This window comes from Sciurus carolinensis, chromosome 8 (assembly GCF_902686445.1).
Source record: "Sciurus carolinensis chromosome 8, mSciCar1.2, whole genome shotgun sequence".
NCBI classification, from domain to species: Eukaryota; Metazoa; Chordata; class Mammalia; order Rodentia; family Sciuridae; genus Sciurus; species Sciurus carolinensis.
The window spans coordinates 46548375-46566854 of NC_062220.1; the positions used below are offsets into that span (position 1 = coordinate 46548375).

At 37.8% G+C, this 18480-nt stretch overlaps 1 protein-coding gene across 1 annotated transcript in view; it reads left to right on the forward strand.

The window, feature by feature from the left end:
- Positions 1-18480, forward strand: part of Slc25a13 (solute carrier family 25 member 13) — a 179503-nt gene that overhangs the window by 158300 nt on the left and 2723 nt on the right. The window contains exon 15 of the mRNA XM_047560964.1: positions 10478-10616. Coding sequence (XP_047416920.1) covers positions 10478-10616 — 139 coding nt within the window. The remainder of the gene's footprint in view (positions 1-10477; positions 10617-18480) is intronic.

Here is an 18480-nt window from a genome sequence, read left to right on the forward strand (position 1 = left end):
AAATAAAAATTCTAAAAAGTAAAAAAAAGTGAATGATTAATATTTTACCATTCTTTCTTTCATTCACCAAATATTTGCTATGTGCTAACACTGCAGTAGGTGCTGGAGTTTCAGAGACATATATAGTATCATTGCCTTCAGTGTGATCAGTCTTGAGGGCATGAAAGAATATAAACATATAATTCTAATGCCATAAAGTTTTTTAAAATTTTGTTTCAATAGATAGAAAATGCAGATACAATAGATAGAAAATGCAGATAAAATGGGATATCTAACAATAACATATTATTTTCTTAGCCCCATGCTTCAGTAACTATCTTTCAAGAGGCACACATTTTTACCAGTTTTTGTTCTATTATTTTTCCTTCAAATTTTGTTATTTCTTGCCGAGTGCCCACAGATTAATTTTAAGACAGGTCTTTTTTTTTTTTTTTTTTTTTTTTTTTTAGTTTAAATGGACACAACACCTTTATTTCATTATTTTTTAAAATTTTTTTTATGTGGTGCTGGGGATCAAACCCAGTGCCTCACACATGCCAGGCAAGTGCTCTACCACTTGAGCTCAGCCCCAGTTCCAAGAAAGGTCTTTTATTTAACTTTCGGACTGCTCTTCATGGTAAAAGTATATAAAATGATGCTACTAACCTCCCACTGTTCATAGGGTGCTCTGAATATATTTTCAGGAAGTGATGAATATGTTTCTATTTCCACCAAGTTATCCTTGTATTCTCTTGATTTCCAGTTGTGACCAAGGTAGGCACTTAAAAATGACTGACTTAAGAAATGTTAATTGACTACACAATCAAACAGATAAATGTCTCGTGGTAACTAAAGAAGCCTATGGGATCTGATCAACCTAGTAAACTCTTATAAACTTATTTAGTAGAATTGGGTCTTTTACTAAATAAATAAAAGATTGTATCTTAGCCTGATAAATGTCAAACCCTACAATAATTCAGATATGAACTTCCATTGTCCAATAGGACAATGTGCTTTTCATTGGTAGTAGTAATTATCATCACCTTTTATTGAAGATCCTTGTGCTAGGTACTATACCAGGTACCTTATACTTATCATTGGATTTAAGTTTAGTGTGTCTGTGAAAGTTGAGGCACTGAGATTCTGAAAACTTCTCCCAACATTAGAGAGAGAATCTGAGCCCAGGTCTCTGATTGCAAATCCTCTATTGTATTCTTGCTCCTACAACATACTATTTTTGGCACAGAGAGGTAGAATCAGATGTAGTTCCATATTTAAGATGATACATTTTGAATATGTGCTTTTAAGCAATGTACTTCTCTGAGAAGTCATCCTCTTCAGGGAGGGAGCTTTCAGAGAATTGCATGGAATGGTGAGACACAAAGAGAATTCCCAGCTCAGTTAGCTGAGTAACCATAATAGTTGATGTTATAGACAGTTGGCCTCATTGATATGCTGAGGGAATTAGGAAAAAAAGCCCCCTCCCCAATTTGGTGATCTACATCAAGGGGGAAGACAAACAAAAAAATTAGCAGGGGGTACTGCCTGCATAATCATGGCATGTTTGAAGGAAATGTGTCTAGGGGCAGTGTCAAGAGCAATCCACGTGAGCATCTCCTCCAAAACGCATAAACTGTCTCTATAGGGTTTGCAGTCATTAGCAGATCAAACTGATCATCCAGTTAAAACAACTTATAATGTTGTACAGTGTGTTGTTAAATAGCCTTTTCAAACACATGGGCTAGCAAGGAAATAAGGAATATTTGAGCCTAAAATTAGGTGGCTTCAGCAGAACCACAAAGCTTACTTTTGCTTTAAAGACATTTGCAAAACAGCTGAAGTTTAGCATTAATTTTTGAAGCTGTAGGGGATAACTAGGTACTGCCTAAAGATTTAAATCTGAAAAGAACAGGATGAGAACTAAGTTGAGTCAAGCAAAGGACCTCAGTGACAAAATTTAAGGGGATAATTACTTCCAGGAGCCAGCCCTGTATGCGCACAACTCTGATAATGAGGGTCTGCTCCATGTGTCTATTACAGGCATCACTAATCTTAACCCTACCTCTGATCCTAAAGAAAATCTTCCCCCATGAAACGGACCACAGAGAGCTATGCCCCCAATGGATGAATAAAATAATAATGCCTTTTCTACTGTAGGTTGCAAGGAAAATTGCCTTACTTCTCAGTAGAGGAGGAGAAAAGGGGCTAGGGAGGGAACCCTTGCCGAAGAATCAGAAACCCTGAGCTGGTCTCACATGGGCTTACGGGCTGAATTTATATTTCTTTGGTGATAAGAAAAATGTCACATTGGTAATTAATTTTTAAACACTCTTGAATTTATGGTACTGCTTTCTGTCTGACAGAAGCAATCCTAAGTCCTTTGAATTCACATTCAACCCAGGCCTCCAGAATTTTTTCATAGATTATGTTACAAGAAAATGAGTAAGTCACATTAGAAAATCTCAAGTCATACAAGCAGTGAGGCACTTTTAAGAAGAGATAACAAAAACAATGGGGAAGTATTTTAAATCTACAAAGATACTAGGATCAAATCCAGGGTCTCACACATGCTATGCAAGTGCTCTACCACTGAGCTATATTCCCAGACCTTTTTTTTATTTTTAACAGATTCTAATTAAGTCGCCCAAGCTGGCCTAAGAATTGCAATCCTCCTGCTTCAACCTCCCATATTACTAAGATTTCAGGCATGCACCACCTTTCCTGGATATAAGTTTTTAAAACATCAGAAATTTTAATTTTTAATTTTTTTAAAAAAATCAAAAAGTGAAGATATTTATAATGATTAAAATTAAACAGATGCTTTTGACAGCAGATTGAACACAGTCAAAGAGAGAATTAGTGAGCTGGAAGATAAGAAATTATCCAGTATGCATTTTTAAGAGACATAGAAATTGAGATGGACAAAGTGTGAGATGGTCTAATAGGTATAAATCAAAACTAGAAAGAAAATATGACAGCTGAAGGTTTTATCAGATCTTATAACAACCATTAATTTATATACTCAATAAGTACAACAAATTGCAAGTGCAAGATAAAAATAATCCAGACTAGACACAGTAGACTAAAACTGCTGAACATCAAAACTAAAGAGAAGCTCTTAAGCAGCCAGAGAGAAAGGCAGATTTGTTTCCAAAGGGGCAACAGTTGAACTGACAGTTAATTTAGGAATAATGACAACCAGAAGACAATTGAATGGTGTCGTCAATGTTTAAAAGAAAAAACTTTTCCACCTAGAATTCTATACCCTGTAAAAATGTATTTTAGAAAGACAGAAAAAATTGAAGACATTTTAGACTGGAAAACACATCACCAGAAACCCCTAATAAAGGAAATTATAAAATGTACTTAAGGTAGAAAAAATTGATTGCAGGTGGAAATGCAACAGAAATGAAAAGCAAAGAAAGTAATGTTTACTCTAAACAGCATTACCTTAATTAATTTATATATGTATGTATATGTTTATATATGGTAATTATAAATGCTTAATGTTTTAAGGTAGAATTAAAATTCATAATCATAAAATGGGGGTTGCTTGTAATTTAAGTAATCTAAAGAACATGTGTTATACAAGAGGAAAGTGAAGACAGCAAACACTGTAATACATTAACTAGATGTATTAACATTCTCTGCATAAAATCTTAGACTAGAAATAGACTTTGCAGGTAATGGTGTGGGTGAGTGGGGAGAGGAAGGAAAGATATCAAAAATTGAAAAGGTAGGACACATGTCACAGCGTGGCTTTATGAAGGTGGCAGGACTGGCAGCTTGCAGACTAAAGTTCCTTGTGAAAAAATTTCAGTCCATCTAAGTTATGAATGTCATCAATGGCAAAGCAACATACAATAATAGAACAGTTAGAGAGCTGGGACTTACCACGGCATTTCCTTAAAAAACAAAAACAAAAAAACAAAACAAAACACCTTGGGGTTGCCAAGATTATTTTTTTAGAGTTACAATGAAATTAAGGAGAAGCCAATGTTTTAAAAATCCTTGAACTAGACACTGAATAGTAGAAATTTACATTTTATATTAAAATGGATACCATTTTGATGTTTAGTGTTACCAAGTATTCATTTATTGACTGGCTTATTTGGTTTTAACACCACTGACAATAACATAGCAGGTTTTGGCACTAGTGATGTTCCTCATTGAGATGCTGAAACTCACCTGTTCAGGTCCCAGGCACCTAAGGTCCAACCCATTCCTTGACTGGGCTGCAGGCACGCTGCCAGGCTGTGTATCTAAGGGTTAACTCATTTGGGGAAACCACGAAGAATGCTAAAGGATCAAGACATGACATGCTGCCTATTGTTTGTAGCTCCAGGATCAAAATATACAATTATACATGCCAAATAAATCCTAAACCTGTAAGGTAGGAAAAGAGGGGTGGCCCTGACGACAGGTGCCAGAAGCATTAAATAACCTTCTCAGACAAGGTGCACCACTGTTGTCCTGAATGCTGCAGGGTCCCTCAGTCTGGCATTTTCCCCCATGCTAGACAATGTGCATTCACTGCTGGAGTCTCTGTTAAGCCTCTGTCTCCCAGACCTGCTGGCTCCTGGTGCCCAGCCCGACACAGAGGTGCCTTTGTGAATGTAATTACCTTTCCCTGTATTAGAAATAGTCTGTTTAGAGCTGTGTTTGCAGGTACAGCTAGAATAAGCAGGAATTAGCATGCAAAAAGACCTGCCCTGGTCCTGACTTCTTTATCAGCAGCACCCTTCAGGACTGGCTTTTTTCCCAACTTTGAATTGATTGGGCAGATGTGATACCATCCAAAATGAAGAACTTTGAAAGAAAAAGAAAAAAGGAAAAAAGACATTGAGAATTGAAGATAGCTCTTGGGGTGGGAGTACAGGGAAATCCTGACATGTTGTATCTTTTGACAATCTCACACCAGACAGAGCTGCCAGAGTAAACCCAAATGGATAATTCTGGAAACTTAAGAATTCATTAAAGCTCCCCAGGGCTTTCAGCACAGTGTCCAAGTCAAAAAGTCAGGAGAAGCACAATAAATGGTTCTTGTGCCATGATGATACTGTGGCGAACATCTCTAAACCTGTCCAGTTGGCCTGTGTTGACTATGGATGATGAACTTTAAGTGAAATGAGAGTACCTTTAAAGAACCTTCCTAGGCCTCGGATATGATGACTGTGGAGGGCGTTAGAATGATTCAGAATTAGAGGGGGCCAGAGTTCAAGATGGCTTATGTATAGGTCTACCCAGAGATGCGTTTTGTTGTTCCTATCTGTAATAGTGGGCCACTTATTTAAAAAGAAGAAAAAGCAATAATTTCCCCTTTTTTTGGAGAGAGTAATGACTAGTAAGAGATTAGAGAGTTGTATTTTGCACTTGTTAATTTTCCCTAAATGATTTTACTGTGTGTACAAAGGAAATTCAGGGCCAGCCAGAGAATGTCTAAGAGCAGAGCTGCCCAGAGAATGAGTGAAAAAAGACTCCATGCCAGAAAATGTGAGGATTTTTGTATGGGGCAGATTTATTTTAAATGCACACACTTTGTAATTTTAATTTTTTTAATGGCCAAAGTAATTATTTCTGTGCTCCTGACGCAGGCTGTGGGATGGCAGGGAACGAGTTTTCCTTTATTGCAGTTGCTTGTTCAGAATGGCTGATGGCTTAGTAAAAGTTATGCGAGGGGCAAGCAGAATACAAGTTAAACAGGTTTGTGTTTTGATGGAGCACTAGAGAATGGGTGTTCACACGACAAAGTGAAGGATTTATCAAGGAATCTGGGAGAGAAACTTTTTCACCCTTGGAACTTTAAAGCCTTTTTCACATCCTGCTTCACTTCTCATTGTGCAGGGAGCAGCAGGTCAGGGATTGCCTGAGGCAGCCTTGCAAATTGGCACCTGCCTTTGTGCCTACAACCTGAAGAAAGCAGTGAGGAAAAGGAGGCCAGGGAATTTTAATAAGTGTGCCTGTTTCTCCAGCCTTTTGCAAAGTTAGCTCTCCAAGGGAATTGGACTTTCATGCCTGGAGTGCAGGGGAATCGAAGGCCACCTCCTGACTCAGTCAGGGTTGTTATTTGCTGCAGGGAGACACCTGAGCAGGAGCTGGACTGGGAAATAATACAGGTACCAAGAGAGGCAGGGAGACAGCCCTCTGGTCCCATTTGTCCCTTACGTGTGTACTCAGTGTATTGGGTACTTTTCAGAAGACTTACATGGTTATTGCCTCATTTATTACTAAAACTCCAGTCCCTCCCCTTCCCTGGAGAATGTGACCTTTGGTGTGTTCTTGTTGTTGTTCTTGTTGTTGTTTGGTACTGGGGATGGAACCTGGGGGTCCTCAACCACTGAGCCACATCCCCAGCCCTTTTTTATATTGTATATAGAGACAGTGTCTCACTAAGATGCTTAGGGTTTGCTCAGTTGCTGAGGCTGGATTTGAACTCACAGTCCTGCCTCAGCCTCCTGAGCCACTGGGATTACAGGTGTGTACCACTGCGACTGGCACCTTTGGTGTTTTGACAGGAAGTTTCCTGGGGCTCATCGCATGGCTGGATGTGGAGATGGGAAGTGTGCAGTCTTCCACATGTTCTCTTTATCTCAGTAGATGCATTTTTAAAGGTTTGAACACCCCTTCTGTAGAGCAGGGATGGTGGTTGCCCACAAGTTCTCTTCCTGGACTTTTTCTTTTTTTCAGGTAATTGGAAACCTGAGTCCTCTTACATATCCTAACGTTCACTCTGATTTGCATAATTGTGCAGTTCACCTTTCCCCAGGTTTGTTCCTTTTTTTTTTTAGTTGTTGATGGATCTTTATTTTATTTATTTATATGTAGTGATGAGACTTGAACCCAGTGCCTCACACATGCTCGGCAAGTGCTCCACCACTGAGCCACAACCCCAGCCCAGTTTGTTCCTTTTCATTTGTATGTTTGATTTTTGGCCAAGCCAGTTTTCCTTTCCACCATCCAGTGTTCTTGTCAAACATCTCTTGAATTTCCTCACACCTGCCCCCAGGCACTTCTCACAGGGATGCATGATTTACTCTCAGGATTTCAGGAAAGGAAGGAGAGGGTCTGCTGGTGTGGTCCCTTCTTAAGGCACCAGCTGCTTCTTTCATGTACCTTCACTCTTCCTGTGTCTTAAGGATATTTCTAATTTTGGGTCCTGTCTTCCCATGCATATTCTTTTGCTCATATTGAAGCCACACAGCACAAGACAAATTAATCTGACTCCCCATCATTTTTTTCCCCCCAACTTTAGCATTCCAGTACAAAGTTACTCCTTTCCCTTATTTTTGTGGTATCCCCAACAAATAACATGTCTTTACTCAACTAAAAGCTTGGTTTGTTTCCTAATAGATTTTTTCCAGGATGAGTTTCTCTAATATAAGTTTTTCTAATATGCTTTTTTCAGCATGATTTTTTCCAGCATTTCCTTTTGAAAATCTGACATATCTGAAAACCTCTCAAGTCTCTTTTCAATTGTGATTTTTTTCCCCCTATGGGAATTGGCAAAACAAAATCAGTATCTTAAAGAACATGTCTTAGGCTCCAGCTGACATAGATTTTGCTAAGTGTTTTATGAATTAAATCAGATAATAGTTCCTGGCCTCTGGTTGCTTATAGTCTGAAATGGGCAACACTGACATAGGCAGATAAAAGGACATGAAGAAAACTCAGAACAGTATTGAGAAGGTATAGACAGTGCGGAGTCATGTGGAATCCATCCCTGTCTTTCTTCTACTTAAAAAGTCTTCCATGGAAACTTGGTATGAAGGGTTTAAGTAAATGAAGAAGTCATATTTAAGAGGTTGGTACTTCCATATTAGCATTCATAAAAGAATATTCAGGGATAGATGTACCTTGATTGATCAGGTGTATGGGTCATTGATAGCTTTCTCTGAGAGGCATCAGGATTACTAGGGAGAGGCAATTGGGAAAGTGAAGGAGATCATTATAAAGCTTTGACAAGGGTGAGAATATTCATCCTAATCCACAGGACAACCCAGTACCAAAGATGGCATTAGAGGTTTTGAAACAACGAATAGGAAAAAAAAAAAAAGTAGGCAGCATGACTAAAAAATGAAGGAAATATTAGATCATCCCTGGCAAAAACAAAACAAAAAATCATACACTGTGAATTTAAGGAGAAGAAAAGGCATAACCCAGAGCCACTCCAGCATGATCTCAGCTCTGGAAGTGTTGGTAATATTTCTGCTATCAGAAGACTCCAAAACATTTGCAATACTTACAGTGGTTATCTCTGACTGGTAATAATTAGGTGCAACTAAATTTTTAATGCCTTTCTGTATTTTCTGTGATAAACACTTACTGTTTTATAATCAGTAGAGGGGGGGAAAAAGTCTTAGAAAATATTACCAGCAAAGATATGAGGACAACAGATTGAAATCTGGCCTTAAAATGTGAACATTGGGAGATGTGGTTAAAGGTAAAAACTAATAGACGTAGTAAGAAGCAAAATTTGTGAGAATTATACCAATCTAAAAAGTTACTCCAAATGATCTGTTCAGAAAGTCAGCAATATGGTGATTTTTTTTTTTTTACCATTTTGAGGGAACAGACATGATGATTCAATTGATCTTTATTTGAATTGGTTATTTGCTGTCAAGTTTGAGTATCTTTTGGACAGACTCTACATGTAAACAAAAGAGCAGGCAGAACTTATAAAAAAAAAAGGCAAGAAGGGAAAAGTTAGAGAAAATAAGAAATTTAAAGGGTGGTAGAGTTACCTTATACACAAACAACCTAAATTATGACTTTAAAAAACTAATCATAAGGAAAGGATTTTGGATGCTACATATGGATATTGACATTGTACTTTACTTTTCCACCTTGAAAAAGCTGGAAGAGATGGGGAAAATGCTCAGAGACCTGAGTTTTGGACCTGTATCCAGAACTAACACCAAGATGTACTCTGAACAAACTCAGGGCACAGCCTTCAATAAAAAAGCACAATTGGTAGATTATCCTGGGCATCAGTTTGCACATGTATAAAATGAGCAGTTTGTGTGTGCTGGATGTCATGGTCCTTAATTTCAGTTAGACACTGAACAGTTTGGGAGTGGACAGGATACAGAAGCATGGGCTGATTGTGAGATGGACCAGTCCTTTTTTGAATCCATTTGCAGAGTGAATGGAGGCATGAGACATGCTTCAGGCATCCATGGGGGAGTTGACTGAGGAACAGCCAACACAACAGAATCCAGATTCCAAGCATTTGTTCTGGTTGCAGGGATGAGCCAAACGGGTATTAAATGTAATGGGATTAAATAAAAGTCCTCCTTGTGTTACTTTACTTGTGTACATCTAAGTTGCAGTAGACCTGGGTTAACAGTTTCTATGAAAAAGACTAAGAGTTTTATGACCCAGAATCTCAGTCTGAGTTAGGAATGAAATGTCGATGTCAGAAAAAAAGCAAAGCTACAGTAACAGATGTGTGGTGTTAAAGAACTTTGACAGATTGGAGCAGCATCAGGGAGAAATACCCAAGATCCAGCATTACTAAACCTCAGTAAATGTCGCTGGACATGGCTAGATCTGTTGAATCTGGATGGATTCATTATTTTCTTTTGGGAATCTTTATAGTTGTTGGAAATTTTTAGGCATTAGAAATCTGTGAAAGAAATGGTATTAAATCATTAAGTGTTGAAAAGGGGTGATTTCCTTCCTGAGCAGCCTACCCCAAACACAATATATGTGTTGTGGTTTTCATTATAATATTATATCATATTTCAGGGCACTCATCAGTTCTCAGGGCCTCTGCATGGCATTATTTTGGCACCAGAAATTATTTATTGAAGACTTTGCTCTAGGAGCTAATTATTTTACCTCTGCTTTTATGTGTGTCATAATTACAGTAAATATTTTAAGGTCCATGAACAGGCATTTTTCAATGTTTCATAAATCCTGAATGGTGGGTACGTGTGTGAATGAATTAAGAGGATCCATGAATCTCCAGAAAAAATACATAACTTTTTGTGTACATGTAACTTTTTTCTGGGAAAATGTTCAATACTTTTGTCAGATTCTCAAATAATATAAAAATTGGATCCCTTGCCCCTCCACCTGTATAATTTGTCTACTTCCTATGCATAAGCAAAAGAGCTTCTTGATTATTGTCTCCCATCTTCTGTTGAAACCAGCAAACAGATCTTCCTTGAAATGTCAATGACAGTGAGGACTTGAAAGGTTGTTAACAGGCAGAGTTCTAAAAATGCTTAAATAGAAATCTTAGTATTAGAATAAATGAGAACTCCCCTCCCACTTCCTCACACTATACAACAAAACTAGTTTTATTTTTAAATACAAGATTCAGACTGGTTACTTGCAGAATTTGGATGATTTTTTACTGTTCCCCTTTCAACTTAAGAGTACAAATTTGGTCTTCTCCAGGAATATTTTGTTCTGAGGTACGTTCCAAAGAAGCCTGATCTTCTCAATGGGATATGTGTTTCATGTGGTTTTTCTTCCTTTGCAAAATGCACAGGGTGCCAAAGCCTGCTTTCTGCGGGACATTCCTTTCTCGGCCATCTACTTCCCGTGTTATGCTCATGTGAAGGCTTCTTTGGCAAATGAAGATGGGCAGGTTAGCCCCGGGAGCCTGCTCTTAGCTGGTGCTATAGCTGGTGAGTGTCCTCCATGAAGTTGCTTCCCCACCACCCATCCCCAGGTTTTAGCCCCCACCCCACCCCCACCCCCACCACATGCCACAACACTGGATTTTTTTACTGATAGTTCTTGACGGGATACATAACAGTTGGCTATAGATAATTTTGGATAGGTACAGAAATGAGAGGGTAAGAAAGTAATATTCATTTTGGGAGATCAGATTATCAGATAAACTTAATCATTCTGGAGAGGGATCCTTAAATACTGATTCATTCTGTGGTCTTATTGGATTCCAATCCAAGTTCCATATTATTTTGTAATTTCACTTTAGACCGTAGGAATAGTAATGTTTCAGCCAGAAGTTTTTAAAAACTTGAAATTGTGTGCCCTAAAGATGTCTAAACAAAATATTGCATACGAACTTGTCCAAAATTGAAGCAATAGTTATTAATTAGATATCATTTAGATAAAAGAAATATAATAAGAACCATAACAATATGGACTGATTAGTGTCAGGGTTCTTCCCCTCTTTTAAGGTTAAAGGAGTAGGATAGTGTTAATTGAATCATAGAAATAACTGTCTTTTTTTCAGTGCTATGGTGAAAATACCAATACAAAAGTATAGATATTGATTATAGGCACAGCAGGGATCAGTTTGTGCTTTTATAAGCCTCCTTTATCCTGAGACCCTAAAGGCTGGTACAGTCTGGATTAGCTCTCCAGGTGGTAACAAACATTTAATGAATTAACAAACCCTAAGGCAGTCATGGAATTTCTGGCTTCAGACATTTTTCTTATGGGGGTCGTCTCATCAGATAGGTGGCTAGAGCTATTTCTAAAGACAGCAGGAGAACAACCCCCAACTTTGAGTTGTTTTCTGTTTGGGGTCTCCCCTCTGCTGCAGGTAGCCTGCAGGAACCTCTGGAAGCTGAAAATCATGTAACTCCTCCTTCTGCTTAATCTCTGCTTTTTCAAAGGCTTTGACACTTGTTCTTTTTCTGATGGCTTAAGGACCCTATTTCTTAAGAGTAGCAATAAGACCACCATGACATCAAGGAAGAATGATTTCAAGTCTGGAGTGTAGAATTCCCAGTTTTACTTCCAATCTAGCCATTGATTCACTGTACCCTGTGTAGGTCATTTACATATGTATAAATGAGAAAATTTGGGGAAATGAAGCAATATAATACAGTTTATTTTAAATTGCATACTTGAAGTAAGATGGGACCTAATGAGGATAACTAAGTACAACTTATTAATGTGTGACCTTGGGTAAGGTAACGTCCTCAAAACCTTAGTTTCCTAGGCTGTAAATGGAGATCGTACTTGTACCTGCTGTAGTGCATGGTGTCTCTCAGATGGCAGCATCCATGTGAGGGACTTAGCATAGTGCCCAGCACGTAACATATGTAAATCACTCCTTGTATTAGAGGTGCAATTAAAGATGAGGAATAGAGTTCAGATCAAGGTCTAGAACCCTTTCCTAAGCCTTATTTTTCTTGAAATATAAAAATACTATATTTAACCCTTCTTGTGAAAAAAATAGGTACTAGGAATCAGTCTCATCTATAGTTTACGAGGTAATCCGTGCTACCTGTGCTATAGAAATTGACTACTAGATTTTTTTTTTCTCTTCTAGATTTGTTTTCTTCCTTCTGTTTTTTTCATAATTATGAAAATATTGCTCTTTGTAAAATATTTGGAAAGTACAAGAAAGGGTAAATTAGAAATTATTATCTGTTGTTCTACTGTTATTGCTATTTAACATTTTTACTACTTTTCCTCCCCTTCGGTGTTTTTTAACACAGTTATAATCACACTATAAATGTGGTTTTTACTTAATCTAGTACCTTAAGCATTGTTGGCTGTCATAGTAAAATGGTATGTGCTGTGGAGTCAGGCCACCTAGGTTCAAACTCCAGTTTCCCCACTCAGAACTATGTAACCAATACAAGTTACTTAATCTTTCTTGGCTTTTTTTTTTCCTCTATTTTAGGGGATAAGAAGAGTCCTAGCATTACAAATTATTATGGGAATTAAGTGAATTAATAGATACAAAGATCCAAAATATTTCCTAGCATATACATATTCAAAAGTGTTCAATAATAGTAATTTTATTGAAATACAATTTAAAACTATCTAAACATAGTTTTTAATTGCAGTATACTTTATATTCCTTAGTCTTAGTTTCTTAAATTTTTTTCCAAAAACTTTAAATAAGCAGTTTTTTGAAAAAAAGAAATCTTTGGGCTCTAAGGCTTTTCCTCTATTTCAAATCACTCTTTTTGGAGAAATAAAATTTCTGAAGTAAGTTGGTTCATAAAAAGTGTGTTTTTTAAGACATTGCCACAGCAGTGTTGAAAGTTTGAGTAGCTAGCATCCTTCTCCCACTAGGTAGACCCAACAACCATACTGTTGTCTTTCCAGACACCTGAATTCGTTATCTATTGAGGCATTCCAAATTACCCCCAAACCTACTAGTTTAAAAGAAGAAATATCTATTATCTTCCAGTTTCCATGGGTGAGGAGCAACTTATTAGATGTGTCTGGCTCAATGTCTTATCATGAAGTTGTATTCAGGGTGACTCAAGAAGGCTTGAATGAAGTTGGAGGATCCACTTTGACAATGGCTGAATCACATCTCTTTTGACAGGAGGTCTCAGCTTCTTGCCACTTAGGCCTTCCCATAGGCTAGCTTGGACACCCTCACAACATGGCAGTTGGCTTCCCCAGAGCAGATGCTAAGAGAAAGCATGGTGAAAGCAGCGCTCACCTTGAGACATACAGAAACATAAATGTCAATGCCAAGAGGCAGAGGTCATCAAGGGCCATTTTGGAAGCTATCTGGTACACTTACTACAGAACGTTTATTTTCATATTGTTACTCATCTTGCCCTTAATCTTCCCCTTCCTTGAATGATGGGAAAATGATAAGATATGTTGTGTCATTGGTTTTATGCTCAAAGAATGGATTAGTTATAAACTCAACAGCTTATATATTCTACAAACCTATTAAATGAATAAGGATTAAGCAATTTCTTCATAGGATATCAGAGGCCAATGGCAAATGCCATCACTACCATCTCATTAATGTTAGGGATAAGACAGATGTCATTCACATCCTTGCTATTCACCATTCTTTTGGAGGTTCCAATCTGGAAAATAAGAAGTCAGAGGTATAAATATTAGAAAAGAAGAAATGAAGCTACCATTATATATAAATGGTTGTTTACGTGAAAATCCAAACTGCCTAAAAATATTGGAATTAGAAAGATTAGCAGTGCATTTTGTTGTTAAGATAAACATAGGAAATCTATGTCCAGTGATAACAGGTAAGCTGACACTGTGGAAGAAGCAGGGTAGCCAGCTGCTGTGCAGAGCCTGGCTGGCATGCTGGCCCAGAGAGCCAGGATAGTCCAGAGCAGGGCAAGATGTGTTCAGAAACGTGCCCAGTGCTATGCTGCTGAGGAGAGCAAGGGCACACCAAACCCATCTTGGATTCAGGCCTCCGTGTTCCCTTTGTGGAGATGAGTAAGACTAATGGTATTCCTAGGACATGAAGAGTATGCAGAGAACCCTGGGAAGACCATCCTAGGGCAGGAGGGATGTTTGTTGTCTTTAAGGGGAAAAGCTTATCTCAAAATATAAAAATCCTCCTATTTCTGTGAATCTTTAGATAACTACAGTGAATAGTTGTTGACCACTAGCTTTTTTTATAATAAAGTGGCTTGCGAATCTTTGTTATATGTACTACATTTAATTTGATCATTTACACAGAATATATATGTAGAATATATGTATATGTGTATTTATAACAGTCCTATTATAATTAAGGTAGATCTGTGTTTAAGTGAATACTTTCTTTGTTTTGATAATAATTTCACTTATTTAATAAGTATTATCTCATTTTTTAAATAGAATTTTGCCAGTCTTGAAGTTAGGATTTTTTTTTTTTTTTTTTTTTTTTTTAGTAATGTACAGCTTTTTAACAGGTGGTTCTTGGTATCTCAGTACCTAGAGACTATGGTTTTAAGATTCTTTTTAGTCTACTTTAAAAGAAAAAGGTTTTGTAACTGTCTAACTGTATCTTTAAATACTGGGGACATCTCCATTATAGAGTAAGTTAACCACCATGTGAATTATGTTTATTGGCCAGAGTACTTCAATATGTCAGAAGGTGAGGGCTGAAGCAAAGAGCTGTAATTAAGCAACCAAATTCTAATTCCCTATAATTAGTATTGTATTTTATAATTAATGAAGGGTATTTCAATACAGTTCATGGGTAATATTAAATAAAGGAGATCTAATACTTCTTGGATTTTATCATACCAGATGATTTCTGTTGTCAGAGTGATAAGATACAGAAAAAAGTCAAACCAATAGTCTCTTTGCCTTTGAATTAATTAAGTTAAACTAAAATTTATTTCAGGATTATCTTTAAAAGCTGTCCATTATTTAGATATGAAAATGTTATATGTGTGCGATTGGTTATGGTGCTTTCCCAAAAATATTAGAAGGATGATAATAGGCATAAAAATTTAACAGTTTAATTGAGCAAAATATGATTTGTGAATTGGTTAGACCTCAGAACAAGAATAGGTTCAGAGCAACTCCAGGGCTGCCACTTGGCTGAAGAGCATTTATAGACAGGAAGAGGGAAATGATGTACAGAAAACAGAATTGAGGTTCACAGATAGCTAGTTAACTGTTTGGCTGCTTTGATTGAGATTAAGCTTTGTGTGTGTGTGTGTGTGTGTGTGTGTGTGTGTGTGTGTGTGTGTTCCTAGATTAGGTTTTCAGTTTATTTACACACTGGGTTAGATTGCCATTTCTTACTGAGGACTCTAGGGAGGTTTCTGGGACCCAAATTTACTTTAACAATTATCCCTTTTGATCACATCAAAATAAATCCTAGTGTTATATATAAAAATAAATAAATAGAAATTTATGTTACCTAAAAAAGAAATATCCCCTTTTGGTCAGCCTCTTCATTTGGGGCATAGATCACTATGTCACTCTCCATCACCATCACAGATTAACTTACTTGGTTGGCTTCTGCTGGGTGAAAGCAGAACAGTAGATTTCATAAGGTAGGGACAAGAAAGCATCAGTTGGGACAGAAGTATTGTTGGTACAAAGGTGTTAATTATGTGGACATAACGCTTAAGGTCATTTAAATGCAATTCTTAGATCCTTAAAAATGAAAGGTAATGGAGAGTGCCCCTGTGGGCGAACCCAGCCCAGAGCCTGGTTGATGACACCCACAAATGCGTATCAGGCACTAGTAAGCGTAGCCTTTGAACTTGAGAATCAGTAAACAGCCAGAGGTCTTCAGATAGTAAGGAGCAACACGAAAGTGAACTGAAGAATTATAGAGAAAACAGGCAGTTCAGGGAACAGAAGAGAACTTTTAAGAACTATAATTAAGGTCCTCAGAGGGATTCAAAAGGAATAATCAGTAAGGAAGCTCTCTTGAAAATTAATGAAAGGATCCTCAAAATTAAAAATCAAGAGATCATTCTGAATGATAGAATGAATGGCTGTGATCAAAGACCAAGCTAGACACCTGGAAAATAAAGACATGGAAAGATCTCTAGAATGTGAAGCAAAAATACAGAGATGAGAAAGAAGAGAAAATTTAAGAGACCTGTAGAATTAATCTAGAAGATCTAACAAGTATTTAATGGGAGTTCCCTGAGGAGAAGTAATAACAAGAGAAGGACAGAAAACAGAAATCAATAACAGAAGATGGACTTCTCATCTGCAAAGCTGAACACCTTCAAAATGCCAGGGAGAACCGAGTGTGGCGGCTCATGCCTGTGGCTCAGGAGGCTGAGGCAGGAGGAGCAAAGCCAGCCTCAGCAACTTAGTGAGATCCTGCCTCAAAATAAAAAGCATAAAAAGGGCTGGGGATGTGACTTAGTGGTTAAATACCCCTGGGTTCAATGCCTGGTGCCAAGAAAGAAAATGCCAGGGAGAAGTGGTCTTGCACTGTGATTATGTTCCCAGGCATAGAAGCGTTCAGGAGGGAGGGAAAGCTTAGTTTGTGTACATGCAGTCACTGCAAAGTTACCCCTCACAGGCCTTCTCTGCAGCCAGTTGGAGAGTAAATTTGAGGAGGAAGACAATGTGGGGTATTTGAAACAGAATAAATAAATAGAAGTTAAATCTGCCACAGGACTAATTTAGTGCAGACTTGGGCATATGTATTTATTATCCAAGAAGGGTTGTTGGGGGACAGATGACGTAAAGCCAGGACAGGAGAGAAAGAACTGAATCCTCACCTTGCCAGAGCAGGATGCAGATGTTGAGGATTGGCACACCTTGTGATGGACGTGTGTGATAGATGTGTGTAGTACTTAAATAAATTTACTCAGGAAAGGTGGGAAATCAAAAGGTAAGTAACTAGAAGCAGAGAAAATAGAAAACATAATATAGGATATCATAAATGAGTCCAATTGCCACAATAAATGGGAATAGATTCAGTGCCCCTAGGGGAAAAAAACAGCATTTTCAGATGAGTTTTGAAAGAGCGTCTAGTTGTCTGAAACTAGAGAGAACAATGACATGGAAAGATTGAAAGAGATTGGATTGAAAAATATGTTCCAGGCAATTGCCGAAAGTAAGCGAGCATAGGAATATTAACATCAGACTATATAGAATTTGGGGATTAAAATGGCGTTCAGAAGCATAAAGACATTTTTTACATAAAAAGATAAAATTCACTCCAAAGATGCCATCGTCAACCTCTGTGTATTATCAGCATATAAGATCTCAGCTTACAAGTCTAAGGAGAACATGTTTTCTCATTCCTAATGAGGAACTTCATCACACTGCTCAGAAGCTGACCTAGCAGGTAGATAATAGAGATAAGGATACAAAGGGAATTTGGAAAACTATTAGCCTTGACCTAAAATAAATACATATTAACATTTAAACCATAAACACATTCTTTAAAAATATTAATGGGATATTTGTGAAAATTAAAGTTGACCCAAGGCCCCAAAACTCTATTTTCCAGGCACATTTTCTTCCACTCTCCAGTTGCTGGCCCCCTTAAAGACTGTTTTTATTGGCTGAGGAGCACCCACATTGTTCCTGTCCCAGAGGTGGTGGTTGGCCATCTGGGCTGCACATCTGTCTCATCATTGAAGAATCAGGCAGACTGCCAGCATCCTCTCTGTTGAGGATCCTGGAAGATATCACCCTGTCCCCTAATCTCTTGGGTTGCCATATTTCTAGCATCCCTGAAACACCAGATATTGTCAGACAAGCTTGCTAAGGAGCCTAGACATTTCTTTGGGCATTTTTATTCTAGTAAACAGTGTCTTTTCTCCCTGTTTCTCCCTCCCCCATACTTCTTCTCTTGACAAGGAACTATTTATGAGAACTAACAGAGGGGAACTTTTTACCCACTTCACTGCTCATAAGCATTTGATAGCAACACTCGGACATGCATGCCCACTGCTGTAAGAAGGATTTTATTGCATGTCTAAAGCCGACTGCCTGCTAAACTCTCTCTAAACCAGGAAGTGAAGCAGAATCAGTGGTGTGAACACAGTGGGTTTCTAAGCATTTTTCATGTTTCCTTCCATTATGTTGGAGGATAAATTCCTGGCTCGAAGTTAAAATAATTCCTCCAAGCTAATAGGAAACTCAGTGTGACTTACTCTGTGAAGCATTGGATATAAAGTGAGCTTTTCACATGTAAAATTGTGGTGCATTTGTAACAACTGTTACCTAAGATTAGCATTGGAGATGCTGAGTGGAGGTGGAAGGGGAAGAGACTGCTGTTGTAACATGAAAGCAAACATGTAGTATGCAGATTTACCAGGACACACACGCACTTTCACACTCACACTATAACTTTAAAACTGTCTG